The 21223-nt window shown below is 39.0% G+C and overlaps 1 protein-coding gene across 8 annotated transcripts in view; it reads left to right on the top strand.

The window, feature by feature from the left end:
* The window catches only part of GRIP1 (glutamate receptor interacting protein 1), a 341423-nt gene that overhangs the window by 254460 nt on the left and 65740 nt on the right, over positions 1–21223 (top strand). For all 8 annotated transcript variants that reach the window (XM_074870519.1, XM_074870522.1, XM_074870516.1 and 5 more), the window contains exons 4-7: positions 860–1005; positions 4469–4552; positions 5384–5459; positions 6833–6978. In XM_074870519.1, coding sequence (XP_074726620.1) covers positions 860–1005; positions 4469–4552; positions 5384–5459; positions 6833–6978 — 452 coding nt within the window. The remainder of the gene's footprint in view (positions 1–859; positions 1006–4468; positions 4553–5383; positions 5460–6832; positions 6979–21223) is intronic.

Here is a 21223-nt window from a genome sequence, read left to right as displayed (position 1 = left end):
ACTAGCAAATATGTAACTGGATGCATCTATAATGGCAGCCCATCAGACCAGAGAAGCTCAGAGAGAAAAGCAACAGCTGGTCCTGCTCTTCCCTCAAGGCTACTTTGACAAAAACTAAAAATACCAATGAGATATTTGAAAGTCGTCATAAGACTTAATTAAGTTTCTTCTAAATTCTATACATTTTATTTCTCTATTTTTTTGTCCTTGAACAAAAACTTGAGAGGAAAAGCATAAAATACTAATGGGAAAAAAAAAAATGGAAAAACGAACCATAGTACTAACATAATTCAGTTTTTTTAAAGACTGTTCATCAGCTGGTTTTAAGATTAAAAGGAGTCTAAAGTCATAGCTACCTTGCTTACTACTACAGTGGAAACAAAAATGCTGTTATTCATGAGTGAAACAAGTCAAAAGCTAAAGGTTAAACTAAATCATTTGAAGTAACTGAACAGAACATATGCTTTTGGGCAGTGGCCTATCTCCTGTAGCTGTGATATTAGCTGTGAAGGCAGCTATTGTCCAAAAAAGTAGTTTTGGATGCTTCCCAAAGAGAGAGAAAGATGGGGACACGAAGAAGATGATTTCCCGGATCCTATGCCCTAACCAGTCAAATCATCCAACTCCTTTATTGTACAGCTGGTTTTGTACATCAGAAGTTAATAATGCAACAGTGTTCTTTTAATATTTAACAAGCTAGACTAGATTAAGATCTTAAAATGCCACTTCTTGTTTGAAAGATCAACTTGTTTTAATCTAGATGAATGGAGAAATATTTCTTACCATCACTGTACAGTAATTTAAAGGATTTAGTTAGTTAGATCTGTTCTTAACAAAAGGAATATGTACTTTTTCCTAGGAGTGACCAGCTGGATGTAGGCGACTACATCAAATCTGTGAATGGAATCAACTTGACCAAATTTCGCCATGATGAGATCATCAGCCTGCTCAAGAATGTTGGCGAGAGGGTTGTTTTAGAAGTGGAGTATGAGCTGCCTCCAGTCTGTAAGTAATAGCAGAGCAAACTGAAACCTATGCAGAATAACAGACATTGCCAGCAGTGAGATAGGCATGGTTGGTGATCTTAATTTTTGATAGTGGTTGTTTTCTTACATTTTTTTCCACTGGTTTATTGCAGAGCATGGAAGCAGTATGAAAGAACTGGCTGTACAGGGGAATTCTCTCAGAGATGCTCAGGTGTTTTAGGAGCATAGATCCAGCCAATGGCAGAGCAGAGTTGTCAACCTCCACTATTTGTTTATTTGTTTGTTTACTGTTTTGAGTACTGGGAATTAGATTAAATACATTCCAGGGCAAGAGAATCCTTCTTGTTATAGTAAGATCTTCTGAGATGAGACCAATAAATATCTGCGAGTTCTGCCTCTGCCTTTTCCTTTCTTCTCTTCACTTGCAGCACCCTCCCGCTCTCACAGATAAACAACATACTTTGGGACTTTTCCAGTCTTTTCTGACATCACTTTTAGGCGACATCTCATTTCTACAGCAGAAGACCCAGTGGGATAGGCTGAAGGGATACATAAACCTGCAAGAATTCTGTGACTGAAACAAGGGCTTCTCGCTGAGCAAGACTTCAAAATACAAGTTTATGCTGACACTGAAGTCACAGAGTGCTACTGAACATCTTCCTCGCCTCTTCTTTGCTCTTTCTTTTTGTGCTTATGTCTGTGATGGTGTGTCCGTAGGAGGAAATCAGTGGGAATTGAGGCTATTGGGTATGAAGTGAAAGCTAGAGTAATGGTGAGTTGGAAACCTGGGACCTAAAGTCAAGGAGTGAGTGGCAGGTGGCTGCCTGGCACCAAGGGGCTTGCACCAGCCACACCTTTAAAAAAGTCTGTGCTCCTTCATGCTGCTCACCGGAGGGGAGAAGATATTGGTTTGCTGGTGTTTGGCCTCAAAAAGCTGTGGAGCCAGCTAGGAAGACTCATCACAATAGAAGCCAAAAAATCCATCACTGTCTTTGGTGCTCAGAAGAGGATGAACTCCCCACTGCTTTCTAGCAGCTGGAGAGTTAGTCTAATTGCATATTTGGTTGCTTTTATAACCTCCTGACAACCACCTTAATATGTTTTAAACGTTCTCTGTTGATTAGTGTTCACTTGTGGGAAGGGAATTTCATGTTCAAAAACACAATGTTTGAGTTAATGAAGTCAGCTGAGTTCAGAATTATTTTGCTGAAGATGTAGTTGTTTTATGAGCATTGTTTTCTACTTACTCAAGTGGGCTTCCTTCCATTTCACCCACTTTTGGCATATGTGCCACTATCGTCCACTGAAAGAGGATTCTGACATGCTAAATTACAGTAGCAATCATTACTTTAAGTCCTTGGAATTTCTGACCCCTTCATACATAGCATAGCTAATAAAGTTGAAGATAGTTAGCAGCCTAGTTGTTCCCATTAATTTCTAGTGAACAAGCTAGAAACAGTGCCTTCATTACATGCAGAAGTTTTCCAGTAGGTCACATGGTGAAGTCCTGCTACCTCCTTCCCTGACCCATACATAATGAAATTTTACTGTTGTCCTCATGGCTGTCCTCTCAGAGAGAAGAGTATCATGGTTTCAGAGTGGGCAAATGTCAGTACTTTAATAATGATGGATTAAATCTGGCTGAGCACTAGTAATCCCACTCTCCCTAGTGCTTCGTTCCCTGTCTGGCAGTGTTCACAGCAGGAGCATCCAGCTGCTGTTTACAGCATGAGACACCTCAACATATTAAACTAGAACATGAGCCATGCCTGCCTCAGATCTGCCTTTTGTTGTGGCTAAAGGCTAAGGACTTCTTTTCCCTCCCAGGCTGAGGCTGGGATGGAAGGACAGCACCTGAATGGTTGGTGCTCAAGTGGAAGGACACTGTGCTGTTGTTCCTACTGCTGAACTACATACAGGTTTCATCTGTCCCCAGTGGAGGTTACAGGCCACACCAAGCAGATTAGGAAGCATGGATTCATCTTGAGCTCCATGAAGGGCCACTTTCTTTTGATAGGAATGAAGGCAAGAGTTGTCTTCTCCTCCCCATAATTCAGTCCTTTTTGGTCAGTAAAACATTTTTAGCTGTAAAGGAAACAACTGCATGGACTTCAGTAACACGGTCCTGATCTTCAAGCTGTAGCAGGAATTACTGCAATACCGAGCAGTGCTTTGGAGGGCCATCTTTCACCTGTTTTCCTAAGGAAATGAGATTTATGTGATTTCACTGGGGGGTTCTTCTGGTTCCCTGCAGTAACTTTTTTAATAGGGATCAAAAGACTCCAAAAAAAAAGCACGTTACGGTATGTTTCATGGAAATAGACACTTGAGTGAGACCCTGAGCAGGGGAGTCCTCAGAGAGAGAGACATGCATCACTGAGGGGTCACCACTTCTTCCTGGGGCCTTTCCTGGCTGGCAGCACATGCCTCCCCAGCTGTGTAGCTTGTGGTGTCCATTGCCCTCTCAGGGTATCCTAACAGGGGATGGGAAACTCTGATTATTGCAGGCAGGAGCATTAAAGGACATGTTTTCATTTGTTCTGCTGCTCACAGAACATTTATGTCACAGAAGTGGGGTTTTTTAATCTTTATGTGTGTTGTGCTGTCTGCAGTATCTTACTGGAAGCTGGGAAGTGTGCGTGTGTGTGATGTTGCCCAGTGTCCTTTTCTCTTTGGAAAAGGGTGTTCTTACACCCTGCCAAAGTTTTTCCTGTAAAAGCTAATAGTAAACTGGCCTCTGGTCTCTTAATAGCGGTGGTTTCAAATTCTGTAAAGTGGATTATCACACCCAAATGTGTTGGTCTGTGCATTAGACTTCTCACCTCCTAACCCAGCTGTGCACCCCTCCTCTAGTGCTTACAGAGAAAATACTGACTCGACTAGAAGTCAGTATTTTTTTACTGATTTACCAGTGATGAGGGAGCGTGTTACATTTTGAAAAAGGAAAAAAATAACAACTTCTTACGATACAAAATACTTTTTTCATCTTAGTCTAGTAATCTGAGATTAGAGGTATACACCCTAAAAATCTCAACTGTCTTGACTTTGTGCAATGCAAGCAAATGTTTTCATGGCTGAACAACCAACTTCATAGGTAGCTTTAAGAATTTAATTTGTCATTTTTACATCCCACTGTATATTTCCATCTTTTCTAGCTCTCTTTTGTAACTATAAGAAAAGCAAAATTATGCCACAATTTAAACAGTAAGGCTTAAATTCCTCATCTGTTATATGCATCTATGGCTCTTTTTCCAAATCGTTGCAATCTGTGAAATATCCAGCTCAAAATTCTCTCAAAAAGAGGATGAGTTGTATTTAATTACAGGTCTTTAATCTGACTGTTCTGTAGTGGAGTCTTTCCAATTGTATGACTGGAAACACAATAGCTATCTTAAATTAGGAAAAGTGCAAATCTGTGTGAATAATTAGAAAAATAACAATAATAATTAACTTTTGGGGTCTTTTTATTCTTTTTCTTTTAGCTGTACAAGGATCAGGTCTCATCTTTAGAACTGTGGAAGTTACTTTACATAAAGAGGGGAACACTTTTGGATTTGTAATAAGAGGTGAGTTACTAAATTTGAATTGTCTGTATTTTCTAAATCAGAAAAAAAGTGATAAGTTTTTATGGCACTAAGAAATCATTTCAAGATTTATGATTTACAGTTTGTAAAAATCCCTGTGATTTATGTATTACATTTTTCCATACATTCATGTACTGCTTTTATGAACTGCTCTAATTTTTGATTATAGAATAACAGTAATTAATCAACTATGCCTAGAACATGACAAACTTCATTTCATGTAAGACCAGATTCTGCTATCACTGAAATCCACAGGAAGATTGTAGTTCTTAAAAAAGATTCACATATAGTATTTGTATAAATTGGGTGTGAAATCTGATTAATCATACTGATGATCTGAACTGTACAACAAAAGTAGTATCATTGACTTAGAGAATGGAATTAATATACCCCAATGATGAATTATTAGTTTCTTCGGGGAAAACTTTTAATTTAATATGTAAATTCCTTAGTTGGCCACTCATTATTCTGAGTATACATGAAGTACAGATATTTTTTTCTTTGTACAGCAAACATTGCAGAACAGTAAGTTTTCACGCTATCAGATTTGCAGAGTAGAGGTTCTAAGAAAATAGTATACAGTTATTAAGAGTTACTCTGTAGAAATATTGTATCATCTATACTATACTGTAGGTCAGTTTTATTTAAGATAAAATTGAGTAGAGGTTCATATTAATGGCTTGGTCATTTTTTGATCTTTTTAGCCCATCTCGTAACTGTGTATGCTACAAGATTTAGGCTTGCCTTTTGGAAATGAGGTTTCATAAAAAGCATAAAATGAAGGTGTGCTTTTTCTCACTTTCCCCTTTCTAGGTGGAGCACATGATGACAGAAATAAATCTCGTCCCGTTGTAATAACATGTGTTAGACCTGGAGGGCCTGCTGACAGGTACAATTCATCTTTCACTGGAGTGCATGTGAAAGAGAACTGGAGAAAGGTGAATTATTTGGGACAGAATTTAGGATTTAGAGTGAAGCAGATATATATTCAAACCTTTCCCTTTGAAATTCATGGTTTATGCATTTAATTTTTAAAATAACAGTAATAGGCAACCACAGAGGCTCGGTACATCATGGTGTGTGTGGACTTTAATTTAGTATGTTGCATGTTTCAAGACTTTCCCATTAAACACTTTCAAAAATCAACCCAAAATAGTTAGAACAAATGCCTGCAATAGATCAGAGCACATTTTTTTGCAGCCTTCAGACAACTGGTGTAGCTCTTAATTATGATCTTTATACTCTTAACACCACAATCTTTTTCTCTTGCACTTCAGAAAAATACTGTCATGTGTTTGGGTGTTGTTGTATTATCTTTTAAAACGTTTGTATGTATCTGCAAGTTCACATATAACTTCACCTGGACAGCTTCTGAGTAGAGATTTATTTTTTCACCCAGTGAACGTATTTGTATGTAACACCGTCTTGTATCTATATAAAGAAAGAATATTCACTTTATTTATATGTATGAATTATATTTTTAAAAAAGTAATTTGTGTCCTTAAACCATTAAAGAAACTTAAAGGGCAGTTTCTTTAAAGCAGGCTAATTTTCTATGGCCTGTGTTGACATTTTTGACCTTGAAACATTAACTGAGAAGCAAACGTTTCAAGACAGCATTTGTATTTTTCACTCCCTTTCTTCCCACCATCATCTCCCTTGCTTCCTTGCTTTTCCTCCCAGTTCTTGAGCTGACAATGTTAGTAATTCATTTTCTATTATAATTCTGAATATGTTATGAGATATGCCTAGGAGACAGTGTACATTTCTAGCCAAATTATTTGTAGGTAGAAGGAAAAGAAAAAGGGAATTTTCTAAGTAAGGAATATTTTTGAAGAAAATCAGTATAAATGGACATCCATATTTTGCAATCTATTTCTGCACCCATATGTTTGCACCTCATATTTATTTTTAAGAAAATATTGGGGGAGATGTTTATGTATGTATGAAAGAGGAGTTGTGTGGACAAGGCAGAAAGAAAGCATATGTTGAAGCAGAAGCTATACTTAGTTGCAATTTAACATGACTTGATTATTTAGCTGTGTGTTAAGCCATTTTCCAGTCGCTGACTTTTCAATTAAAGCAATTTCCTTTTCACTGCGCCCTCTGAACATTCTCACCGTCAAAGTAAATGTTAAGTGTTAAGGCAAGAGGAATAGATGTCAGAGAGGGTGCCAGAGAATCACTTTGCATAAAAATGGTATTATCTCCAAATCAATTTATCTTTATTAATATAAGATCATTCCTTTAATCTCCCTTCAGAGAGGGCACAATCAAACCTGGGGACAGGCTGCTGAGTGTTGATGGGATCCGACTGCTCGGAACGACACATGCTGAAGCCATGAGTATTCTCAAACAATGCGGACAGGAAGCAACTCTGTTGGTTGAATACGATGTCTCAGTGATGGGTAGGTTGAGAAGTAGGGCTTTAGTTCTGGGAGCCATCTGTGATGTTTTGCTGCCTGTTCTTGATGAGCTATTTTAGAAGTGATTGTGACCTGTTACGCTTCTAGTAGCACTGCTATTCCCTTCTGCACCGTGTCATTAATCTTGGGTTCATAAGGAGGTGAGCAGTATTTTACTGTAATTTAGCATTCTGACATTTCATGGTTTGTAGAGTGAAACCATAGTGTGGATTCTAGCAAAGTAACTTTTCCAGTGACTAGTTTATAATAAAGGTTAATGAAGTGTAAGCATTTCTATGTCACATGAAAGAGGGGTTTACTTGGTCTTACAGGAATTCTTTTGCCTTTTGCCAGTGCTACTAGGTGGCCAAGACCTTATTAAAAAGTCACAAAACCGCCACATAGAAAAGAATGGGGAAGAGAAAATTTGTTAAGAAATGCAGAGGTGGCAAATCATGGCTTGAAAAATGAGCTTAGGCTTTGTACAAACTTTCATTGAAGTCACTGAAGATACGGGAGGTTTTTTGGAAAGTCAAGGAGAGCAGACGATTTTTCACAACAGATTTGGGATTGAGTTATTTCCATTTGTTTTGGAAAGTGTCATATCCCCTCCATTTTTGCAAGGTACAGAAAATTCACAGCAGCAAGAAATAGAAATACTCACCAGTCACACGAAAATATTTCTCTGTTTGGGGATCTTTCTCTTCTTTTCTTCAGTTCCACAGTCAGATTTCTAGCCTAGCAGTAAAGCAGCCTCACAGGAATTTGTGAAATAGCACTGTCAACTTTAAAGCCTTGGAAAAGATTAATACTTAGAAGAATGATGTCAGGTATTTGTTTATTCTGGAACAGCCTTCTTTATTCTTCTCTGAGACACAGTTGGGGTTGTTTTTATTATTATAATATACATATATATCTATATCTATATATATCTTTGTTTACTTAACTATCAAGAATGGAATGACAGGTTTGCATGGTATCTGGGAGGCCTGCTGGACAGTCGTGCAAGGTTCACATCCAGAAAGGTGGAGAAAGCTCAGCATCTGAGCAGGAATCTCCCATGCAGAAAATTAAAAGGCGGGTGATCTTGTAAGCTGAAGAGAACTAGAATTTAGGTGTTTTCCTTTATTTCTTCTTTTTCTTTGGAAGATGATGGATGACCAAACACTATCATCACAGTTGAACCCAGATTCTTCATACTCCACTTTCTCTAAGAGCGAGATCTCACTGAAAAAGAACCCCTGGCTTTAGACAGACGAAGTTCCCAGTGAGGCTTTCATTTCAGAGAAAACTCCCATCCCCATTCTCCTGTATACTTCAGGGAGGGAATCAACCTCAATTTCACTCAGGATCTTTTAGAAATCTTTGCAGGTTTGTGTGAGGACAAGACCACATGATGAGAAGCTCTGTTGTGTTATAAATTGCAGGTTGTTCAAGGCAGGAACCTTCCTTTCAGTGTTATGTGGGTAGAGCTCAGTGCAGGAGGATACAGAACTTAGTTGAAAATTACAGGCTTATAACTGTACAGGCAGTACCTACCAGTCAGTGTCTTCATGTCATTCTGTCTCTGAATAAACTCTGCTATCTCCCTTTTGTTCTCAGTAACAAATCTGAATTTGTTGTTCCTGCCTTCCTGGCAATGAATGTGTTATCCTGTGGAAACTTAGGGAGGTAGAAGAACCTGAGGCTTGTGGAGAGGAGGGAGGGAGGGAGGGAGGGAGGGAGGGAGGGAGGGAGGGAGGGAGGGAGGGAGGGAGGGAGGGAGGGAGGAGAGGGGAGTCAAACACTGGGAAATGTATTGGATGGTTTCTGTGAGAAGAAATAAGGAGGGAATCCAGTAGGGTCTCTTTCTAATGCATTATGATTTTGTTAGATTTTATCTAGCCCCCAGTAGGTTTTGACTTTTTCCAGTTTGTGTGCCCTGCATAGTTTTCTGGCAGTGATGTGAAAAATTTTGTTGGGAAGCTTTCTTTGCTTTTTGCAGTTATGTTATGACCATGCTGCAAAGGCTGAAAATCACTCATCCTAATCTCTTGATTCCTGGGCCAGGAAAACAATGCTGATTTGAATCTTCAGTTACTTCTGCTCAAGAGCAGTGAAGTCAAAGTTGGGAGTAACATGAAAGGGAGGATATGAGCCATGAAGAGAAATTTAAGAATTACAGAAATGATACTCTGTTCCCTGACTCTTACATTACCCACAAGGCAAGCTATTTGTAATGACAGCTCAGGGTTGATGTGAATAGGAAAACAGGCTAGAACAAGAGGAAGAGTAATGGGTAAGGTGGCTTATCAACAACTGATGCTTGCAACTAGTTTAGTAGGTTAGCCTGTTGAGAGGAGGCAACAATTCAAAAGTTATATATGCCTGGTGCATTGTATAGGGTCCTCCCAGTATAAACATTCAGTAAAATGTCTTACTCCTAGAGATATAATTGTACCATTACTTGCTTTAATATCTTCTCTTCTGTTAGCAGATGGTTATATCCTGTAAAGTAGCATTCCATGTGGCCAGAACTGGAAAGAGCCATAAAATATATTCTGAAAGCATAAAATTGGAACTTGATTTGAAAAGGTTGCACTAAAAGAAGAAAATAATCCTGAACTAGTTTTCAGCTACAGTCCTGTAGTGTGTAACTGACTTTTTATACTCTTGTAAGCATAAGCTGTTTCAAAGGTGCTATATTTCTCAAAGTTTAGTTTCTTCGCCTGAAGTCTTCAAGAGGTCACTTGGGAAGCCTGTACATTTTATTGTTTCTGGAACCTAGACAAACTGGAGTAAAAAAAAGCATCAAGGGGTTCTGTGCAGGGTAATTAAGTGTATATATAATGTAGGAGATGTGGCTAGTCCCATAGTTCATAAATTGCTGCTGCTGAGCTTCTGAGCAATCTACTTTTTAAATCTTGGATGTTCATGCTGGGGTAATCTTTGCACCAAGGATACTGTAGTTAAAGAAAACTATTAGCTATTGCCAGGACTTTCACACAAAATTAAGCTTTTGTTAGCTGTTTGCACCTGACAGACACAACATCTTTCTCTCTGATCTCTTCACTGGGTGTTTCTTAGTTCAAACCGCTATGTGGTCTTCAGGAATGAAGGAACATATTGCACATGCAGATTTCATCTGTCTGGCTTCTTTAACAGTTCTGGCATTTATTTGAGCCAGAATAGATTTGCTGGAATGTGGCATTCTGTAATTGTTCTCTGCAAAACAAGTATGATCAGCTTGTTTTTCAGTCCCAAGCTACCAGAGTCACCCTGACATAGAACTGGTCAACTTCAGCTAGAGCAACACCTCCAATTTTCTGAACTTGGTGTTTACCACTGATACAACTTTCTAGAAAGGGAATTATTCATGTAATTGTTTTGTAGTAAATCTGACAGCAGTTTAACAAACACTGTCCAAGCCTTTTGCCTCTTTTAAGTTCACACATTCAGAAACAAACAAAAACAAAAAGAAAAGGCTGTAACAATTTTATGAGAGAACATTTAAAGAAATCTGCCTCACCCTTCAGTATTTCTGCCTGACAAGAAGAGCACTGGGGAGAGAAAGCTTTCACAGGTTAAACATCAGGTGAGGTGATCTGTGATCCAGTGTAGACTTTCAGTAATTTGTGCAAGACAAGAAATATAGGAGAAAAAAGAACTTAGGGGTTGCCCCTTAAGTTTCATAAAGCAGTATGACTCAAATGTATCCGGAGCTGTGGAGACCTTTAAGAGCTGTAGAGTTTTACAAGACCAAGGAACAGGAGCTCCAGAGACTCCAAGGACAGACTCAAGATCCTCATAAACCTGATAAATGATGCAAGACCTTGAAAGTTGAAGGAAAGTCAGGAAGCCTGTAGGATTCACACTGCCTTTTTCCTTCTGTTCCTTTATAAACTTAAAATTAACATTCCCTTTGTCTCTGAAAAGTCTTTGACAGAACAGATAGGTAGCGTGCTCTAGCATTTGACTGCAACTTCAGGTCTCCTGGCTGTCACAGAGCAATAGACCTAGATCCCTTGAAATTCTAAATACGAATTAGTTACTTAAACCTTTAAAGAGCGCTTCCTCTCTTATGTTGCTTCAGAGACAGATTGAATGAAAATTCATGTGCAAAGCAAAGGTCACGGTAGCTGAAGTATTACTCTACTTTAAATACTGCTACACAAACACGTACACAAATTATGCTAGAAGACAATGTTTGAAGTCAAAAAGTTGAGCCTGCCAGTTGGGAAATGTCAGGACTGAGATTGTCTGCTTAGCTTCTGTCCAGCTAGATGTGCATGCAATACAGTCACAAGACCCACAGGAGAGATAATAACCTTCTTGTGCAGCTATTCATTTTGAATTTTCTTTCTGTCTTCGGTATGTGAGCACAGGCTTATTGAAGGCACTGCCCAGATCCTTTTCTGAATGCAAAGTCATTAATTTCCTGGTGTTTTTTTCCTGAGGCCCTAATCCTGCCATAGTTTGAGTGCTTCAGGCAATATGCAGATCTCAAGGAGAAAACCTCAGTGTCCCAAGGTCATTCCAAATGTTTTGGCTCTTTCTTGAGGCAGAAGATAACACAGACATATCCCCCTCTAACAGTTCCAGAAACATCCACTCACAGATGTGTCACTAGGTAAAACATGGGATTTTTTTGTCTCTCCTGGAGGCCAATGCACGATTCGTGTTCATGTAGTGCAAACTAAGCAGCTATTTAAATCTATGTGCTATGGCACGTTAGTCTCTCATCTTAGTGTACAAGTTCCTTGTTTATCAAACACATTATTTGTGTTTTCTGCTGTCCCTGCCAGATGCCCGCATCAGGGACATGAGTATGAACTGACAGTCAGGCATGGATGTATACAGTAAGTAAGTTCTCTCTCTCTAGTGCTAGCTTGTTAGGATTTCATCTAGCAAAAGATACATGTTTTGGGGTATGACTTATCCTTGGCACCAAAAAAGGCTTTTTCCTTCAGAGAAGTCTGACGCTTGTGATTTTCTTCTGCTGTTGAGTTTTCTGGCTTTTGGGACTGCTTTTTTACAATAGCAAGTGGGAGTTATTCCTTTTAACCTTTCATCTCTCATACTGCTACTAAATATGCTGACTTCACTGAGTCTTTTATGAGGATTGGTATCTATCAGTCAGGTATCAATTCTTGCTTGCTTACCTGCTTTAATCTATTCTGTTTACTTGGTTTAAAAGGAAGATAAGTACCTTTTCAACACGTCTTGAGATAAATAGGTAGCATGGAAACCTAAGGTAAATAGGCATTATAATTTAAAAAACAAATCCAGCGTTTTGGGCTGGCAAATTCAAAACACGGTTCTTGGTTCATCAATGCTTTTTGTGACCAAGAGATACTGCTGCTGACTGCTAATAGTGAAACAAGAAAATGCTTGCAATTAGTGACCACTACAGTTTAAATGTCCTTTCCAGCCTTTACAGAAATTGTGACAGAAAGAGAAACTGGTACTTCAAAGGGGCACTCAGGTGTCTCCTCCATGTTACATGACCTTTTTCTCTTTCTTGCCGTTCCCTCTTTATGCCTTACACACCTGCCACCCAACTCATTCACTGCTAGCTCCCTCAAAACTTACAGTGCTTTGTCTTAAGGATAGGACACTTGTTTCATCATGAGGACTGCTGAGTAGTGAAAGAAGTGTGGAATGGGGCCTTGTAAGAAAATAGTATTTCTCCATCTAATGAGTGGTAATATAGTATTGCATAAGCAACTGTCAATTTGTTGTTTCCCAATATTCGTGTGAGCTTACATCCTTCAGAGTGTTGACATGTTTTTATGTACCTTTACCTATGTTTCTCTGTGGGAAAAACTTTATATCTGACATTATGTCTGTACCCAAATAGTTCCTCAAAACATTGAGAACCATTAAGTTCACCAGTCTGCTCCCTGTTAGCCTGGTTATCAGACCAGCGGTGCAGCACAGTACTTATGTCCTTCCTGGGGACCAGAAAAGACTTGAGAGACATGTATGAACAGTGGGTTTCAAAGATGTTTGCTGACAGCAGATAACGGTAAAGGTTCAGGATCCCTTGTTCCTTCCAGTCTGTTTCATGCAAGCGTGATGCTTTTTTTCTTCTAGTCTTTGTTCTTATCCTGGTTCCTAGCTGCATTACTGTCTTTTTTCCCTTTCCTTAGTGACCTAGTTTGAGTTTTCTTTTCTAGAAGGTCTTAAATCCCTAACATGCTAATCCCTTTCCTTACAGCCCAGTTTTTTCTTCTGTCTTTTGCCAAGTAATGCTTGGGTAATTTTCCAACAAATTTCTCTCACACTGCTGATTTCCCTGCGTGAAGGCCTTTTGCAGTTTTCATGCCTGTCCTTCTTTAGCCCTTTCTCCTGTCGCTCTCTCTTAGCAAACCATTCCCAAGTTTCTTGTACTGCCGCTTCTTTTCAGATTAATCACCTTCTCATCTCAGTTCCTCCCCTTCTTGCCCAAAAAGTCCTACTCTCCCCTCCACCTGGCTCTTCTCTTGATTCTCTGTGCCAGATCTGTCAGGTAATGAAGACACATAGAGAACATGAATTTTCAATATAAAGCCTACAGAATTTTCTGGGTGGAGGGAAAACAGTGTGGTTTTCCCTAATGATGCTCTCAGACACAGCTGACCTGTTTCAGCTGAAATAACTAAGGGAAGAAAAAAAATACAACCTGAGAGAGGTAACCATCATAAGAAAAAATCACAACAAATGTTTGAACTGTGGCCAAGTTGTAAGCATTTAAAATCAAGATGTTTTCATGAGAGAAGTCTGTGATTCCCAAGTATATTTGCCCTACAGAATTCTTTTACTTTCTTTTTTCTGTCTGGTTATGATTTGTTGTTGCAGTTTGATAGCCATGTTGGTAGTAGATGATTACAGAAGGGAGGAGTTGTCATGTTTTACAAGGATTTTGTAAATCTTACAGATATTTCTTTCTTTACAAACTTCTTGATCATCCCTGAAGAGAAATAAATGGCATTTAGCTGAACCATATAAGTTACAAATTACTCTAACAGGTCCAGTTAACATTTCTCTCTAGTGCTTTTGAAACCATGGCCTCATTAAAAGCAGCTTAATAAACATTGCTTTGTATGAGAGAAAAAACTATAAAGGTGAAATGAGTTGTCCCTGTAACAGAAAACTAAAAATACAATTTAATTGTCATAAATAACTAGGAAGGGGTGGAGGAGTTATTAACTTCCAAGTTCCACTTTGTATATGAAAATATTCTGGTTTACTTACTGGATACTGAGAGTAATGGACAAATTTGTCGTCAAACACTTGTCAGGAGGGTGAAAACTATACATGTATGCAGTTAGTCTAAATATTGTACAAATCAGTCTGAAATACCTGGTGTGTTTCCTGATGGGCATTCATTAAAGTAGAGCCTTCCTAATCTATAATTCCTATCTCTTCACAAACCACATGGTCGGAATTTTTTAGATGCTAATTCAAGGATTTGGATCCTTGAATGGAAGCAGCCTCTGCCTATTAAAAATATGCTATTGTGCTTCCTTGAGTAAGTATTTAAAAACAAATGATGGAAAGAGGAAGTTGCTGTAATAACATATCCTGTCCACCACTCGGGCTTCAAACAAGCAGAGGGAAGGAGCAGATAACCCTCATATATATTTAGTAAAAGATGGGAAAAAAGGATTGATCAAATCTTTCCACTTTGCATGAGGGTTATCCAGATGTGCCATGAAATGCAGCATGAAAGAAAATTGCCATCTCTACTACATGCTTATACCTCTGGTCAGCTGGAAGTTAGTCAAGAGGTCTTTCAGTAAATTGACTTATCTGTTATTTAGCGTGCAGGTCAACAGCAGAATAGCAAGGATAATGAAGTATCCTGATTTGTGCTGGTCTGAAAAAAAAATTGGGCAGGTAGCTGAAGTACTTAAATTCAGAGTGCAGGTGTGAAAGTTTTACAAAGAGGATGATAATTAAGCTTCTTGGAGATTAAAGGATGTGCCATGCAATTCAATGCCAGACAAACTCAGTAATCAGAAAAAATCCAATTTAAAAAATTTAGCCTTGGATTTGGTTTAGTGGCATTGCAGTAATCCAAGGGACTAAGGAATAAGGGACAGATTTGATTTTCTTTGTATTAGAGAGAACTTGGGCTGTAACCCCAGAAGCTGTCTCTAAATAGACCCATCTCTAAGGAAATAACAGCCGGAGCAAAGTCTCCATTCCTGCCTCCATTCCAGGGAGAGGAAAACACTAAATGTCTCCAAGAATTTCCCTGAGGGAGATGTTTAAAAAATCCAGAACTGAACTACTCCATCCTCTTTTTTTTCATCGGTGTGACACACACAGACTATGCCTGGCAGTTTAGGGCAAGGGGAGCAAATTCAAAAATCCCTCAGATCATTTCCTGGAACACCTGTACTGGGCATAAACTAAGAGGTTAAGCTGGGATGCAGTAGGGCAACTTTTTATCCCTTTACACCGAAGTTCGTCGTTCATTGATCACTTTACAGAACATTTATGCTGAAAAAGGATGGATTTTAAAGTATGAATATTTTCAGGTATTTTGCCTGAATATGAACTGCCTCAATTAATGGTGTTCTAGTGCAAAACTGATCTGAATGAGATTTGAAGCAGATCCTGTGAGATTGCACCATGTAGTATTCAGCACATGGGAGATGTGTACTGCTCAGGGAAGACAGTACTAAGGCCTGTGAGCTGGAAATGTAGGTAGGGAAAAAAAAAAATCAACATCTAAGCTGAATGAGTTTGTCTTGAAATCAGCGTAGTTACTCAAAGATAATTGCACCAGTGCCACATCTTACAACATGATCTTGTTACACAGAATTACACTTCCAGTGGTGTTGCTTAGCTATACAATGAGTGAAATGTTACATTCTCTGTGCATTTGCTATTCAAACCTCATTCCCCTACAGTAATTTTAAACACTCATAATAACCTGTCTTTGCATCTTTTTCCTAAATGCTTGGTTACCATGCTTTGTTCATTTAAAGAGATCATTTCATAGCCTATGAACTCAATATTTATCAGAGTGGTTTGGGGAAACAATACGGATAAAAACTGATCTGTGTGTTAGCCTATGTTCAGCCAAAAAAATCACTGGATTTTTCTTTTTTTAATCAATTCATTGGTGATTCATATTAGTGGTGTTTGACCTGTGAGTCTCATGGTTTTAATTTGTAAGGAAACTGGCCAGAATATTCTGGCAGCTATTATTGATTGGTCATGTTGCTGTTCAATGTAGGTGCTGGAGGACTCTAACAAAATTATGTTTCTGTGATAATTGAACATGCATTCGAAATAAACTGAAGGCAAGCCCCTGACTGCAGGTTTCATTTAAATCTTACCTGTTTTCTTCTTGGAGGAGGAGAAGAGGGTTGCAGTGATTTTATGAAGAGTACTTATCTAGGCCATTCACCGGTTTCATCTTTAAATGCAATTCTGACACTAGCAGAAATGTCGTGGCTCACTGCAGCCAAAAAAAGAGTGCCGAGCCCTCCTGAAGAGATGAGTAATGAAGGATATGACAGCTTCCCAAGGTTACAGGTAAAGCTCTGGCAAGCTGAGATTTCTTCCTTCCTCTTATGCGCCTCCAGACATTTCTTCCCTGGCTGATAGAATTGCATTTTTACATGCGGAACCCACACCAGTATAAAAGCACTCTTTCTTGGAAGTGAGTCAAGTCATGTGGTGACCCAGACCTTCAGGTTACCTGCATGAAATTGGAAGCAGAGTAGTGCTTTGCCAATAGATGAAATTGGCTGTAGGGCATCAGAGGCAATGAGGCTCTGGGGAGAAAAGAGGCAGACAATGGGGGAACAGAGATGGGGATGTGCATGAGAAAGAAAGGGCTTTCTAGGGTAAGGTTTCCTATTGTATTACACACAAGCATCTTTAACCCATATTGCCTCTGAATTACAGGGTTAGTTTCACTTTTTTCTGGCAGATAATCCAAAGGTTATATACATGAAAAGGTGGTAAAATGTACACCTTGAGACAGAGCTTTGGGACTTGTTTTATATTACTTAGGAAGTCCCTCAACACTTTCTTTAAAAACTCCTAGTTGGGTTTTTCTTTATCCTTTATTTTATGTCCAAAAGCTATTGCTGATTCAGGTCATCTTGCCTGAGTTCTTAATTGAAATCTAAAGGCTTCAAGCAGCTTAAATACAAAACAAAAAAAAAAAAACCCCACAGAACAAAACGTGGACTGGAGACTCACGGAGCCTGTGGTTTCCCCTCTGTCATTAATATGATTTTGGCACAACATCCCCCATAGCTGCAAAGAAAATTTAAAACAAACTCTCTCTGCAATTCTTCCTGACATTTTTTGGCTCAGAGAGGCCTCCAGCAATTTATAACTAGCTGTTGTTATTCACATTTAACTTCCTCATTTTAAAATAAATGCTTAATTCAGGTATCAAATACCCTGGGATTGCATTTTTAGCTGAATCTGTAGTTTCATCTTGACTGTTGAGTATGCTCTGCCAGGTGATTCTCTCCACAGAATTTAGTAGGTTTTGCATGCACATGAAGCTGCATCTAATCCCTAGCCACGGCTATACTGCAGTGTGCTGTCTTCTGAAGTATTTTGGATGAGAACAAGAACTGTTGATCCTTAGGTCAGCCATCAGGTAACTTTCGTGAAGTTAGCCAAGACCTGGTCCAAGCCTGTTTGTCTCAGCAGGAAGACTCTCATTGACTTCAGCTGGGATTTAAAATACAACCCAAAGGAGAAAAATCTAGCTCTTGTTGTACGTTTGAAGAGCTTTGTTCATAGGGAAATAAACAGCAGAGTCATGCATCTTTGCCCCCCCGCCCTCAGTTCTCACCAAATGGACACCCAGTTTATATGAACAAAAATGTTTCCTGCCAGCATAAAAGTCTTCTAGTTTAAGCACTGTTTGCACCACTAAATCAATGTTTTATTTCATCTCCAGCATCTACTTCAGAGATTCTACAGCCATTTCAAATCTGAAGTGTAGAAAAGACCTGTATTACAAAGACCTAACTGATGCAGATTATTTAAAAATAATGCTGTTTACACTGTTTAATTACACCCAGTTACCACTCAGTCTTCTCTTGTCTACTAATGAAAAGACAACATGCCAGGCCCATTTTCTCTTTACCTATTTGCTAAGATATTTCTCTTCTGGTCCTTCAGCATTAGCGTGGGAACAGGGTGTACATGCATGAAATTACCAGTTTTGTGGTAAGTTTTATAGGTCATCCCAGTTTGGATCTAGATCACAGCAAAAGTCTTCACCCTCAGTATGCTAGAGAAAGTTAGGTGAACAGCCACCATGCATTTACTTTCTGGCTTTCACGTAACAGACCAGACTTCAAATGTTAGCGTTTGATGTTATAAATCATGTCAAGGCATTGGTGCTGCTGGTCTGTCCCAATGCATTCTGCCATTCTTCAGTTGATATGGAGTGTGGGAGGAGTATCAGCTGCTATGTTTACACAAGAAAACAGTTGCAAAGGAAAAGCAGAGAAGAAAGGATGTGTCCTTTCTGTGCTTCTTGCAGGAGGAATGACTTTTTTGAGTCTCCTGTAAACTGCCTCACAGTTAAACCCATGATTTTAAGAACAGTGAAAACTTCAGCAGTTTACGCTAAGGTTTTTGTTGTGCCCCTCTTCCTCCTTCCCCCAAGTAACTGCCTAAGTCTGCATTTTTTTTTATTTCTTTTTTAAGCACTTTCAGGCAAAGTTGTTTTGCCATTTCCTGGAATGAGTTTAGAGAAAGTTGTTTTGCCTATGATGAGAAAGTTGGAGAAACTTTTCTTTGTGAAGATGTATCTTTTTGTAGCACTGGAACACTGACATGCGATTCAACAGGTACTGGTTGAGGGAGAGAAAGCCCTTTTCAGAAAAGTCTCTTCTGCTTATCCCAGTGAAAATCCACCCAGATTTAGCTACATTTGGAAGTCTTTGAAAGGATACAGCTCAGTGTGCTCAGGAGAAGCAGCATTTTGTGACAACTTTTGCAAAAGATTTTGTGTATATTGCGGAAAGTTTTTCCTTTATCTTTGCAGAGTTCCTTTCAGTTCAGCTCTTTGGGGATGGGAAGTGCAAGAATTGAAGACAGCCATGCAGCCTTACTCAGATACCTTGGAGTGTATGTGTTATGATATAGATTTTAATTGGAATGATTGCATACATTTTTTCTTCATCACTCACCTGCTCCATAGTACTAAGTGATCTGAAAAACAGCCACATGAGAGAAATGTTCTAAAGAATAGCTCATCTCATCTTGTTGTATGGGAAAACTATGTAAAAATGTTGTATGCCTAAACTAGGGCAGGTGAAACACATTTTTTAAATGCCATTTTTCTCTGATAGTTGTAGAGGGAGTTTAGGCCTTTAGCTCAGGTGTAGCTACCTCAGGTCTTCTCTACAGTTGCCTGTGTTTCGGTGCAGTGAATCCCAGTGTAGGTGTCTCAAATCATCCTCTCTGGACTACTGGATGCTTTCAACCTTCATTTCTTTGATCCTCATTTGTTTATCTATACAGTGGGGAAAATACCATGCTTTAGCTCTCAAGGGTAGTTAGAAGATAAAATCAGTAGTAAACCTGTGTTGTAATGAATATCCAGAGGCTGCACCAAACAATAGCTCTCCCCCCACCACATATGCTCAGAGAAGGTTGAGAACACTGTTTAGTGATTAAGGCACGAGCAAGGGAAAAAAAAAAAAAAGTGTTGCTATTCATTAAATAGGCACTGTCTACCTTCTGCATGAGGTTCTTGAAGAAGGAAGAATATGCGATTATTTAATTAAAGAAGGGAGGTAAAAATAAGTTTATCCACGCAATATTCATTCTGGGGTTCATTAAGTTTGAAGTGTTTTGTGCCCACATGGTGACCATAATATTTTCCTTTTCATGTCATTCTGTTTGTAAACAGACACTTATGAGCTTTCTTTTTACCTGCATGTATTTTTGTAATGATTTATATTGATGTTCTGCTGATTTTAATCAACTCATTTGGGTTTTTGCAGTTTGCATAAGCACAGTCTTTCTGTTATAGTCAGCTCAGCAATGTTGAATGGAACAGCCTTCTTCTGAGCACTGTGACCTCTAATTTTTCAAGGTCTTTACAGCTTAGGTAAATTTGGGTGGATTTTCACAGGTAAAAAAAAAAAAAAAAAAAAAAGACAGGAAACACACCTAGAAAAGACTTTTCACAGTTCCTCCTTTACACAAATTCAGTAATTACTGAATTACAAGTCTGTGTACATTATGAGCACTGGAACATCTTCAAAAAGAAGAAAGTCATCAGACAAGGACATGAGGGGACCTGGAGTCCCTTCGAGCCTGGCAGCAGGAGCTGCTCTGGCAGGAGGTAAATGGCTTGTCCCATGGCAAAAGCAGAACTGCATAGGAACCTTGCCAGGGGTGACACTGCCAGAAAGTTGGCAGTCTGCCTACTGAGGAAGTGGATGAAAGAGTGCATGTCTCATTGCTGCAACTCTATCAGTTATGGGGTACTTGGGTTTCTAGAGGTTATTGCTTGGGGTTTTGGGAGAAGAAACATGGGGAATTCTTTTTGCTGGAAATGTATGCTGCAGAAAGCAGAGGATATAGAAACGTTCTTTTACTTCAAATGTGTGAATGCTCCCAGTAGTACTGTTTCTGTATTGCTTGGAACAAGCATTCGGAAGGGAAAAGCTGGAAATATATAGGCAACAGGTAAGCAATCCTAGGTTATTTTTGCAGTGTCAAAGAGCTTATGTTCAGAAACATGGCTTCTGTGTTGGATTTGAGGGCAATTTACCTAAATTGCTTTCTCTATTTCTTTGAAATGTTTTTGCTGAACTGCTGCTCAGGCAATACCAAAGCCAAAAGAGAGGGCAGTTAATAAGCTTGTAATAAGACAGCTGTGCTAGAGCACAGATTATTGAAAAGAGACCAGAATTTTGGGGGGAAAAAAGTGGTACTGATAGGATGAACTTGTAGCATCAGAAATTCATATTATCTGTTATGGACAACAGTGTAGAGTTTACTTTCATTTTTCTTTTCTTCTGGTTTATATTCACCTAATAGACTTGGTAGATGAGTGGTTTAGGCTAGTCTGAAACCTCCTGCCTGTTCAACCAAACCAAGTCTGTTGATTTCAGTGTTTAGCAGCACACCCGAAGCCAGCTTTCCAAGGCAGAGACTGCACTTAGCTTGTGTGCAGAGGTCACTAATGCATGCCAATAATAAGTAATCATGAATGTATGAGACAGTATGTCTCAGTACAGAGGACCCTTGAGCAAGGTCTAGTCATGCACCTCAG

This window comes from Strix uralensis, chromosome 5 (genome assembly GCF_047716275.1).
Source record: "Strix uralensis isolate ZFMK-TIS-50842 chromosome 5, bStrUra1, whole genome shotgun sequence".
In the NCBI taxonomy this organism is placed as follows: Eukaryota; Metazoa; Chordata; class Aves; order Strigiformes; family Strigidae; genus Strix; species Strix uralensis.
This window is presented reverse-complemented; position numbering and strand designations above follow the sequence as displayed.